The sequence below is a fragment of the Chlamydotis macqueenii genome, chromosome 8, assembly GCF_036417535.1.
Source record: "Chlamydotis macqueenii isolate bChlMac1 chromosome 8, bChlMac1.mat, whole genome shotgun sequence".
Lineage (NCBI taxonomy): Eukaryota > Metazoa > Chordata > Aves > Otidiformes > Otididae > Chlamydotis > Chlamydotis macqueenii.
The window spans coordinates 26774982-26791208 of NC_141563.1; the positions used below are offsets into that span (position 1 = coordinate 26774982).

Below are 16227 nucleotides of genomic sequence, written 5' to 3' on the forward strand. Positions count from 1 at the left end.
TGCTGGTGGTTAAATTGGTATAGCCTCTAAACATTCCTTGTAGTTAGACCCAACAGTCATGCACAGGTAAGTCAGAATACAGCTTCCCCTCTACCACTGATATATCCGATGTACGAGTTTGCTGTTAATTTTAGTTATAAAGACAACTGTTGTTTTGTTCTTCAGTTTACCTAGGAAACACTAGTAGCGACTCTTAAAATAAATATGTTAAAGAATTCCTAATTTGAAAGTATTAGCTGGGGATATACATTGAGAAGAAGATATGTATTCTGAACCTAAAGCAAGTGCTTTAAGTTTGAGTGCACAAATACTGTATTTCTTGATGAAAAGCGTGAATGTTGTATTCAGAAATAAAATACAGTTTTACTTCATATTGCTTTGATTAAAGACTGATACTACTCCTGATGCCCAGGAAAATGTGCTTGTACTGAGCTGGTACTGCCTTACCGACCTGTGTTTTCACGTTTGTTCCTGTGTAATTCTCCAACTGCCAATATACATCTTCTGTCTTGCACATGGATTGTAAGCTTGGACCAGAGAAGTTTTGCTGGTTTGTAATTTGTTACATGTTCCACTGTGGAATTCGGGTGTGTGACTGACTTCTTGGGGCTACAATAATAATTAAAAGCAAAATACGACACTTGGCTTAGGATGACACAAGCTCCTTAAAATACTGAGAATCTGCTTGGGATTAAATAAAGGGTTTCTCTCTGTCAAAAGACAAACCTCTTAAATATCAACTTTATTGGTACAGTTTGGCCTGTTTGTTTTTTGATTTGTGGTAGATCTGTACATTCTGTACTGTTGTGTTCCTCAAAGCCAAGTATATTTTCACTGAACTTCTCCAGCACGTTGATCTTCCCCTTCTCCTTTGCATTTGGGGATTGTTTGTCCATCTCTTCTGGAAAGAGCAACTTGAGAGGCTGGTGCTGTTGGCCTTCCCCTGGAACAGGGAGCTGTGACAGACACCGGGGAGCTGCACATACCGGCTGCTCAGGGTGAAGCACCACGTTGTCCTTCTGCCCAGAGTTTTGTTGATCACAGCACTGCGAAGTTATGTAATAGATTCAAATAAATACTGATCTTATGAGCAAAACATACCAGCCTTTCCTGCTGCTAAATGGCTATCTGGGCACTGCTGAAGACAATAGCAATGTAATATCCTTCTGAAGCATTTGCCAGCTGGCGCAGGACACCACGTCTTTTCATTCACTTCATTGATTGCGGAATAAAGAAAATTGGCATGCTCAGAGCATTTTAAAAATACATCTGTTTGGAACATGAGCATTGTTTCTTGCTTAGTTAATTTGCCACTTGATTATGAATGTCCTGACGGAAAAGGAGCAATGCCACAACAGCAAGTACGAAAGTGGGTTAGGTTCCATGAAATTCATAAAAATTCATTAAAGAAATATTACTACATCTTTCAAGTTCTATGTCACTAGGAGAGTTGTAGTTTCAATTAAATGACAGGAAATTGAGACCTGATAGAGAATTACTTTGAAGTTTACAATGTAACCAGTAGATCTTCATGCCACATAAAATTATTGAGACCAGTGATAATACTTAGCTGTATCCATTCTTGGCTCACCAGCCTTTTCTTCCAAGGGTCTTTGAAAAAAAATCAAATTGTTTATTTTTACAGAAGAGAAACAATTTCATCTAAGAACTTTTTCAGGGTTTCACAGGTTATAACAGGATTACTCATACTGGCTGTGCTTTACTTTAGCCGTGAGTTTGCAGAGACCAGCTCTGAACTGGTTGTGTCTGCGCTGCCTGGGGCAGAGCTCGTGCATGAGCCAGGTCACTCTGTCCAGTTTGTTGGTGTAGAAACTGGCTGGCTCCAGGCTGAAGCAAAGAAGGGCAGAGTGGATGGCCAAGGAATTTGAGTTCAACTCTAAGCTTGGTTGTGAAGTCATCTGTCAGTGAAAAGTATCTGTCGTTAAGTCAGCCACAGAAATGGAGAGGGAACCTGTGTGGCCTGCTTTAGTGCTGTGTGCTTGAAAGGTTGGTACTGTAGAGGTGAGGGTGGTATTTAAAGAGATGCTGGCTAGAGCAACAATGCAGAAACTTTTCAACTTTGTACAGTGCATAACAGAATTAATATTTAGATCAGAATGAAATTTTTCCATTCTTAGGGTATTTTACAATGACTGACATTCTCAGAGGAGGGTGACTCTTCCCCCACAGGTGCGTTACACAAAACAAGCACCAGCCCGTTCCCACATCTCCGTACAGATACAGGTACAGCCAGGTGGCACAGGGACGGGCATTCAGGTTTAGTGCTACAGAAACACTGTAGTGCAGCCTTGTTTTAAGAAAATGTATTAAAGTAGAAAATCCAGACTTTATTGGAAGTGTTCTTTACAATCAGATGTTTCCTGTTGCTGATGATGTATCCTGTTGCTGAGTGACTTTTCCCTTCCCATAAAGGGAATAAGTTTGAACCTTGAACCTGGGTCTCCTATCAGTTGCAGACAGCACTGGACTGAAACTCCTGCCAAAACTTGCAGTCCCTGTATTTACTGCTGCTAGCTTGTACATCTGTGATTAGGAACTGTGCCTGTGCTCTGTGTGTGTCGTCCTTATATATTCTTCATCTTAGATATTGAAAATGTTAGAATAACACTGCTCCAACAATACACTTGAGATTGTAACTTCTTGTGGTCTCGAAGCATGGGACCACTGCTGACTGTTTTTCTCAGAGTACATATGTTGGAGCTGAGCTTACTAGTGAGAGTGGTCTTATATTGGTTTCCTTTGACCTTTGCTGGTGCTGTGTGAAGTGGTGCATAGGGGATGTCATAATTAGCGCTGTGAGCTTTGAATAAAGAATATGAGTAACTCAGAACATCCTTGAGGCCGTGGTACAGAAGATGTTCTTGTAGTGACCGGTGCTCTTAACACAGCCATCTCACTGTGTTCGGAAAAAGGTGGAGAAATAGGAAAATCAGTCGTGCTGTAGAAGAAAGAGCTTAGTGAAGCAGAATAAACCAAGCAGTGGAGGAGAACACAACGTTAATGCAAAAGTAGGCTATTTAATAAATTAGCAGGATGACATTTATCATTAGATTGAATAAATTACTTAGCCATTCCCTAAATCTCTGTTCTGCAAGTAAAACAAAGCATTAGGAAGTGAGGGATGCCCTGTCAAGCAATCTGTAATTGCAGGCAGTTGTTCTTGTGTTTTACCAAATCTGAGAAAGGATGTTCATCCTTCAGATATCTAAGTGAGATCTGTGAAACAGATCTGAGATTATTTAGTTCCCTTCAGTTCCTTGGATACCAAGAATCATCCAGAATGTTGCATCGTCACGATAAGAGTGGATTTTTTTCCAAGTATTTTTCCTCTGGGGCAGGGGATGCTCTGAGATAGATCTTGCCAAATGAATCCCGACAGTAGTGTGTTTTCTGAGATGGGTGTTGCTTTTGTGAGCTACATTTCTGTGAAATGTAAGGATAGTGTTTGTTATTACTGACCTTTTCATCTCTAAATTATGAAGAGTTTTGTGCATTGTGTTCCTTCTCTGGTACATGTATGTTACAGAATATTGATCTCCAATAGAAAATAAATTTTGATGGCTATTGGGGTGTTTGATCCTATCCTTTTCAGTACTCAGCTGAAAAAGGGAGACAGCTGAGTGACGGACCCTTTTCTTTATGGATGGTCTTCTAATTCTGCAGCAAAAAAGCAGCACCTGAAATCTTTCTTTTCATTCTGTCACTGTATCAAAATTTTGTTCTTTAATATTGTTACTGCAATTGCTGTCCCCAGTCCGGGTGATGGAGCTCTGTGGGATAGCTGGTCTCTGATGAAGCTCCAGAGGTAGAAATTACATTAAATGTTATTAAATACAGGTTGCAGTTCTGTAGGAGTCTGTCGGAGTATCTGGAGAGTGGGGGTGTGGAATGAGAAACTTAACAGGGATCATGCATATGAGAAAGCAGTGCAGACCTCAGAGCCGGGGTCTCTGTATGGATGTGCCAAATTACAGCCTTATGGTGCGATGTATTCCTGTGTTCCCTGTTTGGCTTGGTCTGTGGAGTGTATTACTGTAATGGTATGTGGTATCGAGGCTGTGCTAAGCCTTTATTATTAAACTCTTATAACTCCTGCGGGATTGATGGTTTGTGGTTTCTCAGGATCATTTCCAAAGCAGCACGCAATCATTTTTTTTAAACTGATTTATTTATTTCTCTTTTTCCTGGGGAAGTTGGTTTATTACTAAAGTCTGGTTTGGATGAGGTTTTTTTTTTTGTTGTTGTTGTTTAGATTTTTTTTTGTGGGTTTTTTTTTTTTTAAGACAAGTTATTGGTTCAACTTTTTTGGTTTCCAATAGGATGAGACAAGTATCTACAAAACCTCACAGGGAGAATCTGTAAAAAGCAAAAAAAGCTAATGCCTTCTCAGAGGGACTTACTGTAAAAGTCTTGACTGAAATTCTGAAACAGTGCTTAGTGAAACATACAGGTTAGAAATGGTTCTTGATTAAACGTGGATTATATTTGCTGTTCTCATTCTGTGTTGTCACTGCTTGTTTTCAGTTTGTGTATTGCATTTTCATCAATGATAAAATCAAAGCAAGGGCAGTATTTACATTGGAAGTTGGTCCATGTATTTGTTCTTACATGATTTCAGGAACTTGACACAGCTGGGCTTTTAGAGCTGTGTCCACACATCTCTTGAGTGCAGTTCCCAGCCGTGATGCTAAATGTTTATCCTGTGGTGTCCACATCTCTTTCTTGGAGTATGAAACTTAAGATGTTTTCCAACATGGCCTTGTTTGTCTTACAAATCTGCAGTTTGTTAGTTAGGATCATCGCTCTTTTATGAAGACCTGTATCTTAAATTTTTTTTTTTTTCAGTGCAGGCATAACTGTTCAGAGACTAGAGTAGTAGAAAAGATATGACAATCTGTAAGGAACAGCAGTTAAATAGTTACCTGGTGTCTGGAAATGCCTAGACCTAAGGTGCACAATATATGCAGCAAGATGAGTAATTTAGTTTGCCTGTGTGGAGGACAGGGGAGTGTGGTGTGGAGTTATCCAGGCCCTGAGAAAGCTCACTGTTAACAAAATAAACAGGAGGGAGGATTTGCAGGAAACCTAAGATGGGGGACACTGGAGTGGAAAGGGGTCTGTGCGTGTGAAGAGATAAGGGGTCAGCGACACCTGAAGTGCATCCCTTGCCTTGAAATACATCAGTCCTCACAACTTATTTGGACTGTGGGGCAAGTGCAGCAACAAATGTAGCCACCTCGGATTTGTAGGATTTTTTTTTTTTTTTTTTTTTACTTCAGGACAAATGTGCAAATCCAATTGTGTTCTTTCAAAGGCAAGTTCAGCTCTATGTCCAGTATGGAGCATTGTTGGAATAGAGTTTAAATTTGTTCCCAGAGCAGCATTGAGCCTCTCTACTGTCTTGGAGCTCTTGGTTTCTGAACCAAACGGGATCCTTTTGTTTGTTCCATAGCAGTGAGCTCTCCTGGAAGAGAGGGGTCTCCTATGGCACTCCTCCACACTCCAAAAGGGCTGTGGTGGAGCACATTCAGGTAGCCATACCCAGCACTGGTTTTTGGGTGACGATGGAACAGATTCACATGTTGGTCCAATTTTTGATGCTCTAGCTGGATGGTGGGTGGGAGAGGAAAGTGACCCAGAGCATAGGTCCCAATGCGACTTTCACCCAAAGTTGACACAAAGTGACCCAAAGCAAATATGCAGTCTGGCTGATGAGGGTCTCCAGCGTTGTTATTCCTGGCACTGAGTGCCTTCTGAATAAGTGAGTGTTTCTGCTGTATTTGCTGCTTCTGAAGGATTGGATCAGGTCCAGAATTGCATTTGGATTTTGCTGTATCTTGGGGTTTTTTTTTTTCCCTTCTTTTTTAAACTACTGTAGCCACTGAAAAGATGTTTGTAGCTAACATGAAAACAGATGTAAAAGACTGGCATTGTGCTGTGTGCAGCCTTAAGCTGTGCATATTGGCAAGTTATTGGGTGTTAGATTTCATGATTGGAGCACAAAGGCTGCTCTTCAGTTAAGACGGCAAGAAAAAAAACCAAAACATCTAAGCTGCTTTATGGAAGTAGGTAGCTGAAAGGTTAGGGACTGCTCCGTCAGACATAAACACTTCTTGGCACCTAAAGCAAGGGCGCATGTAAGTGGGTATGTTTTACATTATGTCTTACTAAGTTTTGAAAGATAGAGCCTTTGAAGATTGCCTTTGAAAGATAGAGCGGGCTCAGGGGCTTGGGGGAAGGCACTGGGCACAGACTGAGCAGCCACTTTGTCTCTGCAAAAAATAGTCTAGAAAGCTGGGAGGATTTTGAACTGAGTGATGACTGGAAGAGATTTGAAGTTAGAAGCAAAAAAAAAAAAATTATTCTTATGTTTGTGGAAGCAGGAATTGGTGTATTTGCAAATAAATCTGGCTTGCCTCAAAGAAATGCTTATCTCCATCAACTCCTGACAAAAACCACCTGCAGCTCTGAATTTGGCTGAATGCAGATCGCTGTCTGGGTGGAAGAAAGGTGACACAAGATTATGTTCTCAGCCTTTTTCCATTTATAGCTTCTTCCCTTTTGAAGTGTTAATGCCAGAAATAAACACAGTGTTTTAATAAGGATCCATGGTTTGTGAAATTACGTGTGAGGGTGGAGGGGGAATTGATTGTAATACAGGTTGTTCACAGTGAATTTGATGTGGAAACTGTGAAACCAATAGTCACAAGGAGGCCTGGATTGGAAAAGAGAGCTCATGTGCTTACTCTGCTTGTAATTTTTTTTGTTTACAGGAGGCAGACAATGTTCTCAGTTAAGGGAATGAAACATTATACTGTTTTTGTGGGCTGCAGTAATGGTGTTAATTTGGTGCTTGCAATGCTTTTCAGCCATTCTTAGATAAGTCCTAATATTTCATGTGCGGTTTTTGAATGCAAAATATATTGTAGAAAAATGAACAACATTTTAAATCTGGCGTTAACTATAAAGCAATACTTTATGTTGATAAAAATCTCAACAGTTTTTTAAATGTAGAACCCCACAGAGATACTTCGGAATTAATTGATGGCAGATGAATTTAGTGCAGTTAAAATGAATTAAAACCCTTGCTATTTAGAATAATATAAAGATGTCTGAATTTTATTCCCAAAAGAGGAAATAGAGTTGTTAAGTCCAGATGGATTTTTATTTTCGTTGGAATAAGTTTTGGAGCTAGTAATTTCTTTTTTTTTTTTTTTTAATGTAACTACCATAGTGTTGGATCTAGGACAGCACAAACCTACTTTTAAAAAATTGTTTTAAATCTAGTTAAATTAACAATATTACTATATTTATTTTGAAAATTAGCACTTCCTTACTGAATATTTAAGAACTGCAAACTAAGCACGAGGTTGATGTATGGTATAGAGAAGCCAGGGCCTTGGTGCAGTGTCAGGTTATTGTCGGCTGAACCGTGGCAACTGTCAGTGTCTGCGGTTGGAGCCTGCCCGGGTGTGAGGTGGTTCAGCAGGAGCTTCCTGTCTCTTCAGCAGGCTAAATCTGATTGTGCTTGGGCTTTTTGCCTTGTGCTAAGGGCTTGCACCAAGGCAGCTGCTGTGGTGCTGCAAAGGATGTGTGATCACATCTGAGGCTAAGTTACAGAGAGAAACTTTAAGGGATCTAATCTATTCATTTAGCTAAAGATGAAAGGCAGTTCTGCTATTGCTGAGTCAGTTTAAAGCTTCTCTTTCCATAAAATTGTTAATCCTGTCATGGTGGTGTGTTCTTTGCTATATTTTACCCATTGACAAACTGTCTTTAAGTTCTGGGCCCAGTTCTGCTCCACTGGCGGTGGAGCAGAATTCAGTAGACCTTCTACTTCAATTGGGATTGGCATCGAAATGAATGGCAAACCAGAGGCTTACTACCAAAATAAGTGTTTGTTTGTCTCAAGTATGAATAAAGCTGGGGAAAAAAACTCACCATTGAACATGGTACCATATTGCAGTTCCACTTGGAACAGAACGTCAAATTATGACTGAGAAATTTTGCAAACAGGTTCTGAGAGAGTGCTACATGAGGAAAATGAATGACTAACAAAGGGTCAGGGTCATGGGGTGAGCTGAGTGCAAGAGGCAATACCGGGTTTCTACGTGACCAAACGTCAAGTTGCCTGCGTGAAAACTGGGAACTGTAAACCACAATTGAAGCAAAGTGTGCCCATCATATGAAGCAGTGGCTAAAAGTATCGGACATTAACTGGTGCACAAGAATTGTCATTGCGATCGTGGATCAAAGCGCTGTTGTGATGCCCAGATGGCAAAATAAAAGGGCATCAAGTAGAGAGGTTATACTTTCTTGGTACTTGGCACATGTGCTGCATATAGTACAAAGATGAAGGATATTGATAAATTGAAATACATTCAGCTGGGGAGCCACTACTGTGAATAAAGATGTGGAAAACATGGTGAGAACTGCAAGGAGCATAAAACACTTGGCTTAGCAAACAGTATCAATGAAGAGCTGATTGTAACAGGCAAGTCGCCTAAGTGGGGACAAAATATTGATCATACATGTGATAAGAAAAGCTCTCCAGTCTAGCACTGAAAAGGGTATTATGATTCAGTTTTGGTAAGGTTGAACAAGCTTATTAGATACAAAATCGAAGTATTTTCAATAAATTCTAGCTACTTTGTTAGGCAATGACATGATTTGTTGCATACTCCAGCGTTCTGCCTTTGCTAGATGCCTGTTGTTCTGTCTGGCTGGTGAAGTTGTTCTGCTTCCTGGTGGAAGGGAGCATAACGAGTTATTTAAGTGAAATAACAAGAAAATGTTACAGCAAGAAATGGTGCTAAGAAAAAGGGGAAAATGAACTTGTACTCTTGTGTTACAGATTCAGTGGTTCTTTCCTTTGACTCCGTTGGACATACAATAGGCTCAGGTACAAAATTGCCTTCTTCTCTATCTCCCACCTCATGAAAAGGCTTCTACTTAATTGGACATGTTAGCCATGTTGGGAGGCAGATCACCAGGTCAGACTTTGTGGGAATTAACCATCTAGCCAAAATGGGTAAATAGGTCCTTTCCTAAGTGTAGTGGAAGTATGAAGGGTCTCAGTGTGACATGAGGATTAACATGTGGGACCCCTTCCATTACCCAGCGAGGCAGATGACCTGGACACATTACATGCGTTAGTGATGTGGTTTGTGCTTCTTTTCTCATGTGAAAAGCATCAAGATGATGTCACCCACCAGCTGAAGAAAAACTGTTCCCTGCTACTAGGAGAGTTTCTCAGCTAAACAAACAGTTGAGTTATTTGGGGAAAGACATCAGGAATGCTTCCAGGAACGAGAAGGTGAAAGAGTCATAGCTAAACAAATAGGACTGGAAACTTTTTTTTTTCGGGTGGAGATTGACCAGCATTATCCAACCCCAGGGCAAATTCTGCCCAGTCTAGTTTGCTTTGGAACCTGAGCATGACCTTCAATTAAATGGAACCAGAAATAAAAATTCTTTTCGTTGGGGACACTTGATGAAACCGGTAACTGTCCATTTGGCTATGTGTAATACACAAGCTGTAGCCAAGGTGTACCATAATGAACACAAAACTTGATGAAGTTTAGTTTACAGTGTATGTATAATAATAAATTAAGTGCAAGGGAAATGCTAAGAATTCCTCTTACAACTTAAAACCCCTTAACACTTAAGATAGGAGTGTTTACTGTCTCGCAGGAAAGAAAAAAAAAGTGCAAAATCTTCACTTGGATTAATCTTGCTTACTAGCCTTTCCTCTTAGGTTGATGGGGGAACACGCTGCCTTCCAACATAGCACGTGTCTTCTGCCTGCACAGTTTGAAAGAGAGCCTGCTGCCTGACACTAACAGCAAAGCTTGAACACAGATTTCCGATTTACTAACCTCTGAGCTAGTGGTAGTAACTTGGTTTGTTTACTACACCCCAAATGCTTTCCCTGTATCTTCTCTAAAACTTATATCTGAAAATGGATCTGTTTTGGGTGCATGATCTGAGGTAGGAGTATCTCTAGGGTGCTGAGTGCAGAGTTGAAGAACCCCTTTATTAACTCCCTTCTACTAATTCATGTCGGTCATATCTGAAGTGTATTGTTGCCTGCCTCCTTCTGTACTGGGTGATGGTTTCTTTAGTATGCAAAAGTAGGGGGGAAGTTGCATAGGTTTGAGATATGAAATCTGTGAGTACAATTCGGGGAAATACTTTGATTACAGCTGAGTCTGGCTGAATCAGCATACCTACACTGGAGTTATGCTGGATTGATGTTGGTACAGCTAAGACCAGAATTTGTCCTGGAGTAAATCTTTTAAATGTTACCTACTATGGATTTTTTTTTTTTTCCCCCTAATACTCTTCTGGCTTCTAGCTGATGTGAAAACAGTAACCCTGTGGATAGCTTTCAGTGTGAGGTATCTATGGAGTTAACCATAGATGTTGTGTTATGGTACTACCATAGTGTGGTAAACCCAGTTATGAAAAATGGCTCAACTGCTCTGTGTCTTTTGGAGTTCTGTTAATGTGGAAGGTGGGAGACAGGCTAATGTAAGCCAACAGACTGTCTGGGTCTGTTTGAAAAGCACTGGTCTTTGTTCTGCTTCTATATTGCAATTCAGTCTTGGATTGGTTAGGAGTAAGATAGTAAAATTTGATCTTTTGTAAACCCTTCCACTGCAACAATATTGAATTTCTTCATTGAAGAAACATGAAGAAAACTCATATATTCGAGAAGGGAGGCTCAGAAATGTCCAGGAGAGCTGTATGTTTATTGCTTTAATATTTAGTACTTTGCATTCACTGTACTGTGAACTTTAACTTGCTCTGAACTGATATGCCTAATAAGATGTCAAGATGTGTGCTGTCTGTCCGACTGAGGGATAGCTTTCCTTGTTGAACAGGAAGGAGAGAGAGAAAAACTGTGACTATTGTGCTTCCGCTGTCCATCCCATCTCACCTTGCTGCAGACCCAGGAAAAGACAGAGCCCAGAAAGAACCCAAAGAAACAATGGCAGCTCCAGACCCAGCCATTCCTAGTAGGTGATGTTTCAGGTTGGGGTAAGAAGGGACTAAAGTTACGTACTTTGAAACATAAAAATACATACAGCTTTTTCTTTACTAGTCAGAATTAAACAGCTGTGAATAACAGTCTCCCTGTTAAGATTTCATGCTGCTTAGAACCTTGTACTTGTTGACTAATATTTGCATATTAAACAGATTCTTAGAATTGCTCTTTGGAATTGTTAATCATGCCATGTGAAGGGCAGTATCTGGTTGCAGCTTTTGTGTTTTATTTGAATTGACTGTCCTTATACTGGTTTTCCCCTTAGCTCTTTGTCCCACATGCAAATCTCCCTTTTCAGGGAGGCCGGAAACCTGTCCTTACGCATCTCAGATTAGTGGCACTCTCTAGGTTATTCTGGATAAACTTTCTGCACTGAGTATTCAGAAGATCATCTGGCTGTGGAGCATTAAAGTACTGCTTCGCAGAAGATTATTAGCCTGGAGGACATGAGAATCAAATATGCTTGGAGTGAGACTGAACTGTCTTGAGGTTCATGCTGTGGTCTAGCCCTCACAAGTCCAGATGTTTTTGTGATTCTCTTTGAGTGCCACTTCCCTTGAAAGATAAAGTTTGAGCAGCAAAGATAAATGTTTGCTGTGATGTCTAGGCCAGTGTTTCAGCTGAAACCATTTCAAAAAGGATGGTGTCATGCTCTGAACTTGGGAAACATTAAGCAGGACACAGGGTGTTTGAGGAGACCTAGATTACATTTGCTTGCCATAGACAGCTAGTACTCCTTTTTTATTTTCCTTTTTTTTTTTTTTTCTTCTTTTCTTCACTCTCTAGTTGCTTTGTTTTACTTTGTTGCTAGCAAATCAAACATTGGGCCTTGAAGGTCAAATTTAGACTCGTGCTATTTTTGTTCAAGACTTTTTCTACCTCCTGTGTCTGAGAGCAAGCAAGTTAAATTTTTCTTCTCTAACCCTCGTTAGGTTTTAGATTGGAGTACACTGAATGTGCAGCTTTCCCATCTGCTAATGTGCTTGCTAGAAATATTGAGGTTCTAAATACCTTACAGCTGTAGGCTCACACTGTTGTTAGACATGTTTGATTGCAGTTTTGGCCACTGGTTGTATAGCAGTTGCTCTCACTGCACGCTTAAAATGCAATAGTTCTAACATGTCTTCTCAGGCAACCGAGTGTTATCGAGGTCTTGCTCAAACTATGTGAATATTTTAACTTTTTTTGTTGTTGATTTTTCTTTTCAATTTAATTCATAACCCTTATCAAAGTTTGTCTTGACTTATAGAAAGAAAATGGAGCTTTTGAAATTTGGTTTAGAGTAGCATATCTGCTGCAGCTCATGTGCTTGTGAAAGCCGTGCCAGACCATGCTTCAAGATGCTGAGTTCACAGTGATAGTGCAGTAATCATAGAGTTTAAATTGGCGCTTATTTTTAGGAGTTTGCTGTTAGTAATTCCTTATGCTAAAGTCTTTAACCATTTTAGGGGAAGCTCTGTGAACTATGAAGGAAACTTTCTCTGTTTCCTTTAGCTGTTGAAGATACTCAGACAACCACTTTGTGAAGGATGAGAAGAAGAACCCTATGTCTGTCCTTGTAAATACAACTCCAGAGTGAGTTGGATGGCTACTTTCCTACATTTTGGATGGAGAGTGCTATGGATGGCGTCCAGAAATAGGAATACAACTGAAATAGTCAGATATCAAATTGGTAGAATCATAACAGATTCCTCGCATGAGAGAAAAACATTGGTGACTTGCAAAAGAACACTTGCTGTTCTTTGCCTGTCTTGATAAGAATCTGGTAGTATAGGTAGCTACAATTACAAACTCTGATCTTTCCCAGATTTCTAGGATAGTGGTAATTAATTTAGATATTATGTTAATGAATAGCATTTGAGGCTCTGGTAGGTGCTCTTGGTTTGAGGAAAACAATTTTAATTTACTTTTGAAGCTGATGTGGTTCTAGTGTGTTGGGGTTTTTGTGTTGGGTTTTTCCCCCGAAATTGCATTTCTGACTGTCTGTCTCAATGCTATGTGATCGTGATGGCAAAGGAGAGGTGAGCTTACTGTGATGCATTTTTGTGCATCCCTGGAAAGTAGAAAATAAATGGGAAGGATTGTATCTTTTTTTTTCTTTTCTGGTTTTAGTGGCTTTATTCTGCAGAAATGCTTTTCCCTTTTCATTTTTGAGTAATGAACTTCTACTTCATTCTTTATTTCTTTGAGCTGTAGACTGTGGGAGCTGCTTGAACCTTTGCCAATGACTGTCATGTATCGGTTGCATAGTCCTTACGTGACTTTGCCAGCATGTTCAGTATCATCATCTGTCTTCTTATTAACGCTCTATTCCTCCCATTGAAAATACAGCTGTGAATGAGTTGAGATGCAAATGCCAAGAAGTGGCTTAAAGAATACCTCAAAACAAAAGTATTTTAATGGGATTTTTCTCTATCATGTGGCATCTCTCTGTATCAAGTCAGTGCATCCTGTAAGTCACTAAAAGCCAATATAGATTACTGTTTTGGTAATCTTGTTCTTGACTTTTATTAGGAAATACGATACAATTTCTAAAATAAAGAAGATGTCAGAAGATTCAGTAGGGCAGCACTAACTCCATTAGCCAAGTGGATACATGGTAGTAAATGAAACAACTGTTTATTTAGCAAAGGTTGTAGTCTGGCTTTAAACAGATGAATCCCTGGGAAAAGAAAAAGGGCATATTCAGTGCATAGGAAGAAATTTTTCATCTTCCTATTGGAGTCTTTCATAAATTCAGCTTAAGGCAGTCAGTTGCTTTTTGTATCCTTGGAGGTTGCTATAGTATTATCAGGAAAAAAATTGTAAGGAGTTACATAGTCCATGTTAAGGTAACCAGAGCCTTTTAAAACTTAATATGCTGGAATGACCTCTTTTTTTTTTTTTTTTTTTTTTTTTCCCTGTTGTTTTACTATACCTATTTTGGAGGTAAGACAAGCAGGCAAAAGACCTTCCTGATGGATGACCCATACAGCGCTATCAGCAAGTGATTGCTTATTTGTTCTTTCTGTGCCTGGGGGATGAATAATGTAGCTGCGGTGTCTAATGAAGGAGACCCCTCTGGTGTATTGCTTTCCTCAGGTTGTAAAGCTGGGCCAGATGTCTTTGGGGGCCCCAACCAGGAATTACAGGGGAGAAAGAAACCACCTTGAAGGTATTGAGCTGGAAATTACTTCCTTTTACTGCTAAATCTGAAACAATAAGTAGAATTCTCATGATTTTAGGTGTCACTAGGGCATGCAGGGGTTTGTGACTGGAGGCAGATTTCCCCCTTCCCTGCTTTGAACTCACAGTTTTGTATTTCAGTTGGGCTGATACTGCTTGGTGTATCTATTTCCATCAAATATGGCTGTTTTCATCAGGTGCAGTGTCTGGAAAACAAACATTGAGCTTGGAGCAGGACTGGTGTCTTTAGATCAATTTACACAGTCTATGAACGTTTTTAATAGAAGTGAAATTCCAACTTTTGCTGCCAGTGTTGTGAATTGCTGTATGATTCTCCTTTTTTTTTTTTTTTTTTCCTGCCTAGAATATTGCCCAATTTTAACCATTTTGACTGAAATATTCTAGGGGTAAGGCAAGGATGAGCATGTTTCAAGTTTATGACGTTTTCTTTAAGTTAAGTCTTTTCTAATAATAAAATAGCAAAAACTCCCACCTCGCAAGAAAATATTGTACCAGCAGTTATCAAAATGTTCTCTGTGCTTTTTGCTTTGATCCTGCTTCTCTAGACCAGGCGCTCCACGTAGGAGTAGTATTGTCGAGGGAGTTCCTTTATTTTCTGGGGAGCAAAAGAAGTCTAAATGAGGCTACGTTAGAAGTTCTTGAAGTATCATTTTTTTTACACGCGTGGTTGAAATGTCAAACGGGCACGTAGTTCTATGCAGACATAGGTTGGTGACGCAAGCTTCTAGCACTGGGCTGCAAGGGTTAAGCAATTATCTTCACAGAGATATCAGTTCTGCTCCTCCTGTGTATTTTTACAGAGCAAGGAAAGGCACTAAGGACTGGGCTTTAACTTGCCAGTACACTCGGGGTTCTCCCTGGTGTTACTGGTATAACCTGGAGAAAAAGGCTGTTAAACTTGTGTGCGAAAGAGTAAATGGGGGTGAGCAGAGAACTGGAACACAGACTTTAGGAGGTGGGCGTACAGTCGGTGCAGGGCCTACGGAGCCTGGGTGGCCTCAGCTCTACTCCTTCTGAACGTGGCTTTACAATCTTATTATTTTTTGTAGTTATTTAAAAAGCCTCAGAAAAGAATGTTTTAATCAGTAAGTTCCATCACTGAAGAGGTTAAAGTTGAAAATACTAATGAAAGGATGCAACATGAAGTCCTTGTTTGTCCAGTACTTTCATTGTAGCTCAGTAATCCTGAGTGGTATTTTTTTAACCCTGGAAGAAAACCTTTCTTTTGTTCTTTTTAGTTGATTCATTGCATATGATATTTTTCATTAATTCTTTCTTGTCTCTTGAGTTCTAGTGAATTGCTTTACATCAGCTGAACTTTTGTAACTATCCATATGTGTTTTCTTAGTCCAAGGTGAATGGGAGGTGTTTGGCCTTTCTCATTGCAGGATAAGTCGTTTTACCTGGCCTTTGCCACAGCTGTACAACCTGCATGTGGACAGTGACCCAGGCTTAGCTCACTTGCAGCCTCAGTTCCGCAGAGACCGAACGGCACTGAGCAGGATGAAATGCATCAGGGTGGTCTGAGCTGCTCTTGACAGGACTTCTGTCTCCTGAGTGTCATACTGATTTCTTTGAGAAACACGAACATTTTGAATAAAATAGCTAAAACTGAACATTCTACCTTCCCTCCTGTACTTGCAGTTACCAGTTAAACACAGAACTAGAGCGGCATATAGCCCATCTTTTTAAAAACTTCAAATTAATTTTCTGTTTCTGTGGGCAAAGTTATTTGTAGTGTGCTTCTGAGTAGCTAGATGCTAAGGGAATAGTAAACAAGTCATTAGTGAAATCATTTATGGGTAGTTTGGAAGGATAAAACCAGTGAGCCAAATTAATTCCTGGATTGTTGATTTCTGATTAGTAGCATAAGGGGAAAATTTTGCACATTTGCTTGTATATAGCTATATTGGCTACAGATGCAAAATGCAATTTAAAAACTTGATAGATATTGTACAGTGTAGTTTATG

At 39.8% G+C, this 16227-nt stretch overlaps 1 protein-coding gene across 10 annotated transcripts in view; it reads left to right on the forward strand.

The window, feature by feature from the left end:
- The window catches only part of ST3GAL3 (ST3 beta-galactoside alpha-2,3-sialyltransferase 3), a 181821-nt gene that overhangs the window by 33736 nt on the left and 131858 nt on the right, over nucleotides 1–16227 (forward strand). For 6 of the 10 annotated variants that reach the window (XR_015259235.1, XM_086753784.1, XM_086753779.1 and 3 more), the window contains 2 exons: nucleotides 8876–8923; nucleotides 10908–11042. The exons of 1 other annotated variant lie outside the window; for it this stretch is intronic. Coding sequence is in view for 6 of the 9 variants with exons in the window: in XM_086753784.1 (XP_086609910.1) it covers nucleotides 8876–8923; nucleotides 10908–11042 (183 nt within the window). In the remaining 3 variants the exon portion in view is untranslated. Of the gene's footprint in view, nucleotides 1–8875; nucleotides 8924–10907; nucleotides 11047–12536; nucleotides 12647–16227 lie in introns of those variants that run through there. 3 more of the 10 variants (XM_086753782.1, XM_086753788.1, XM_086753787.1) reach the window with 3 other exon arrangements.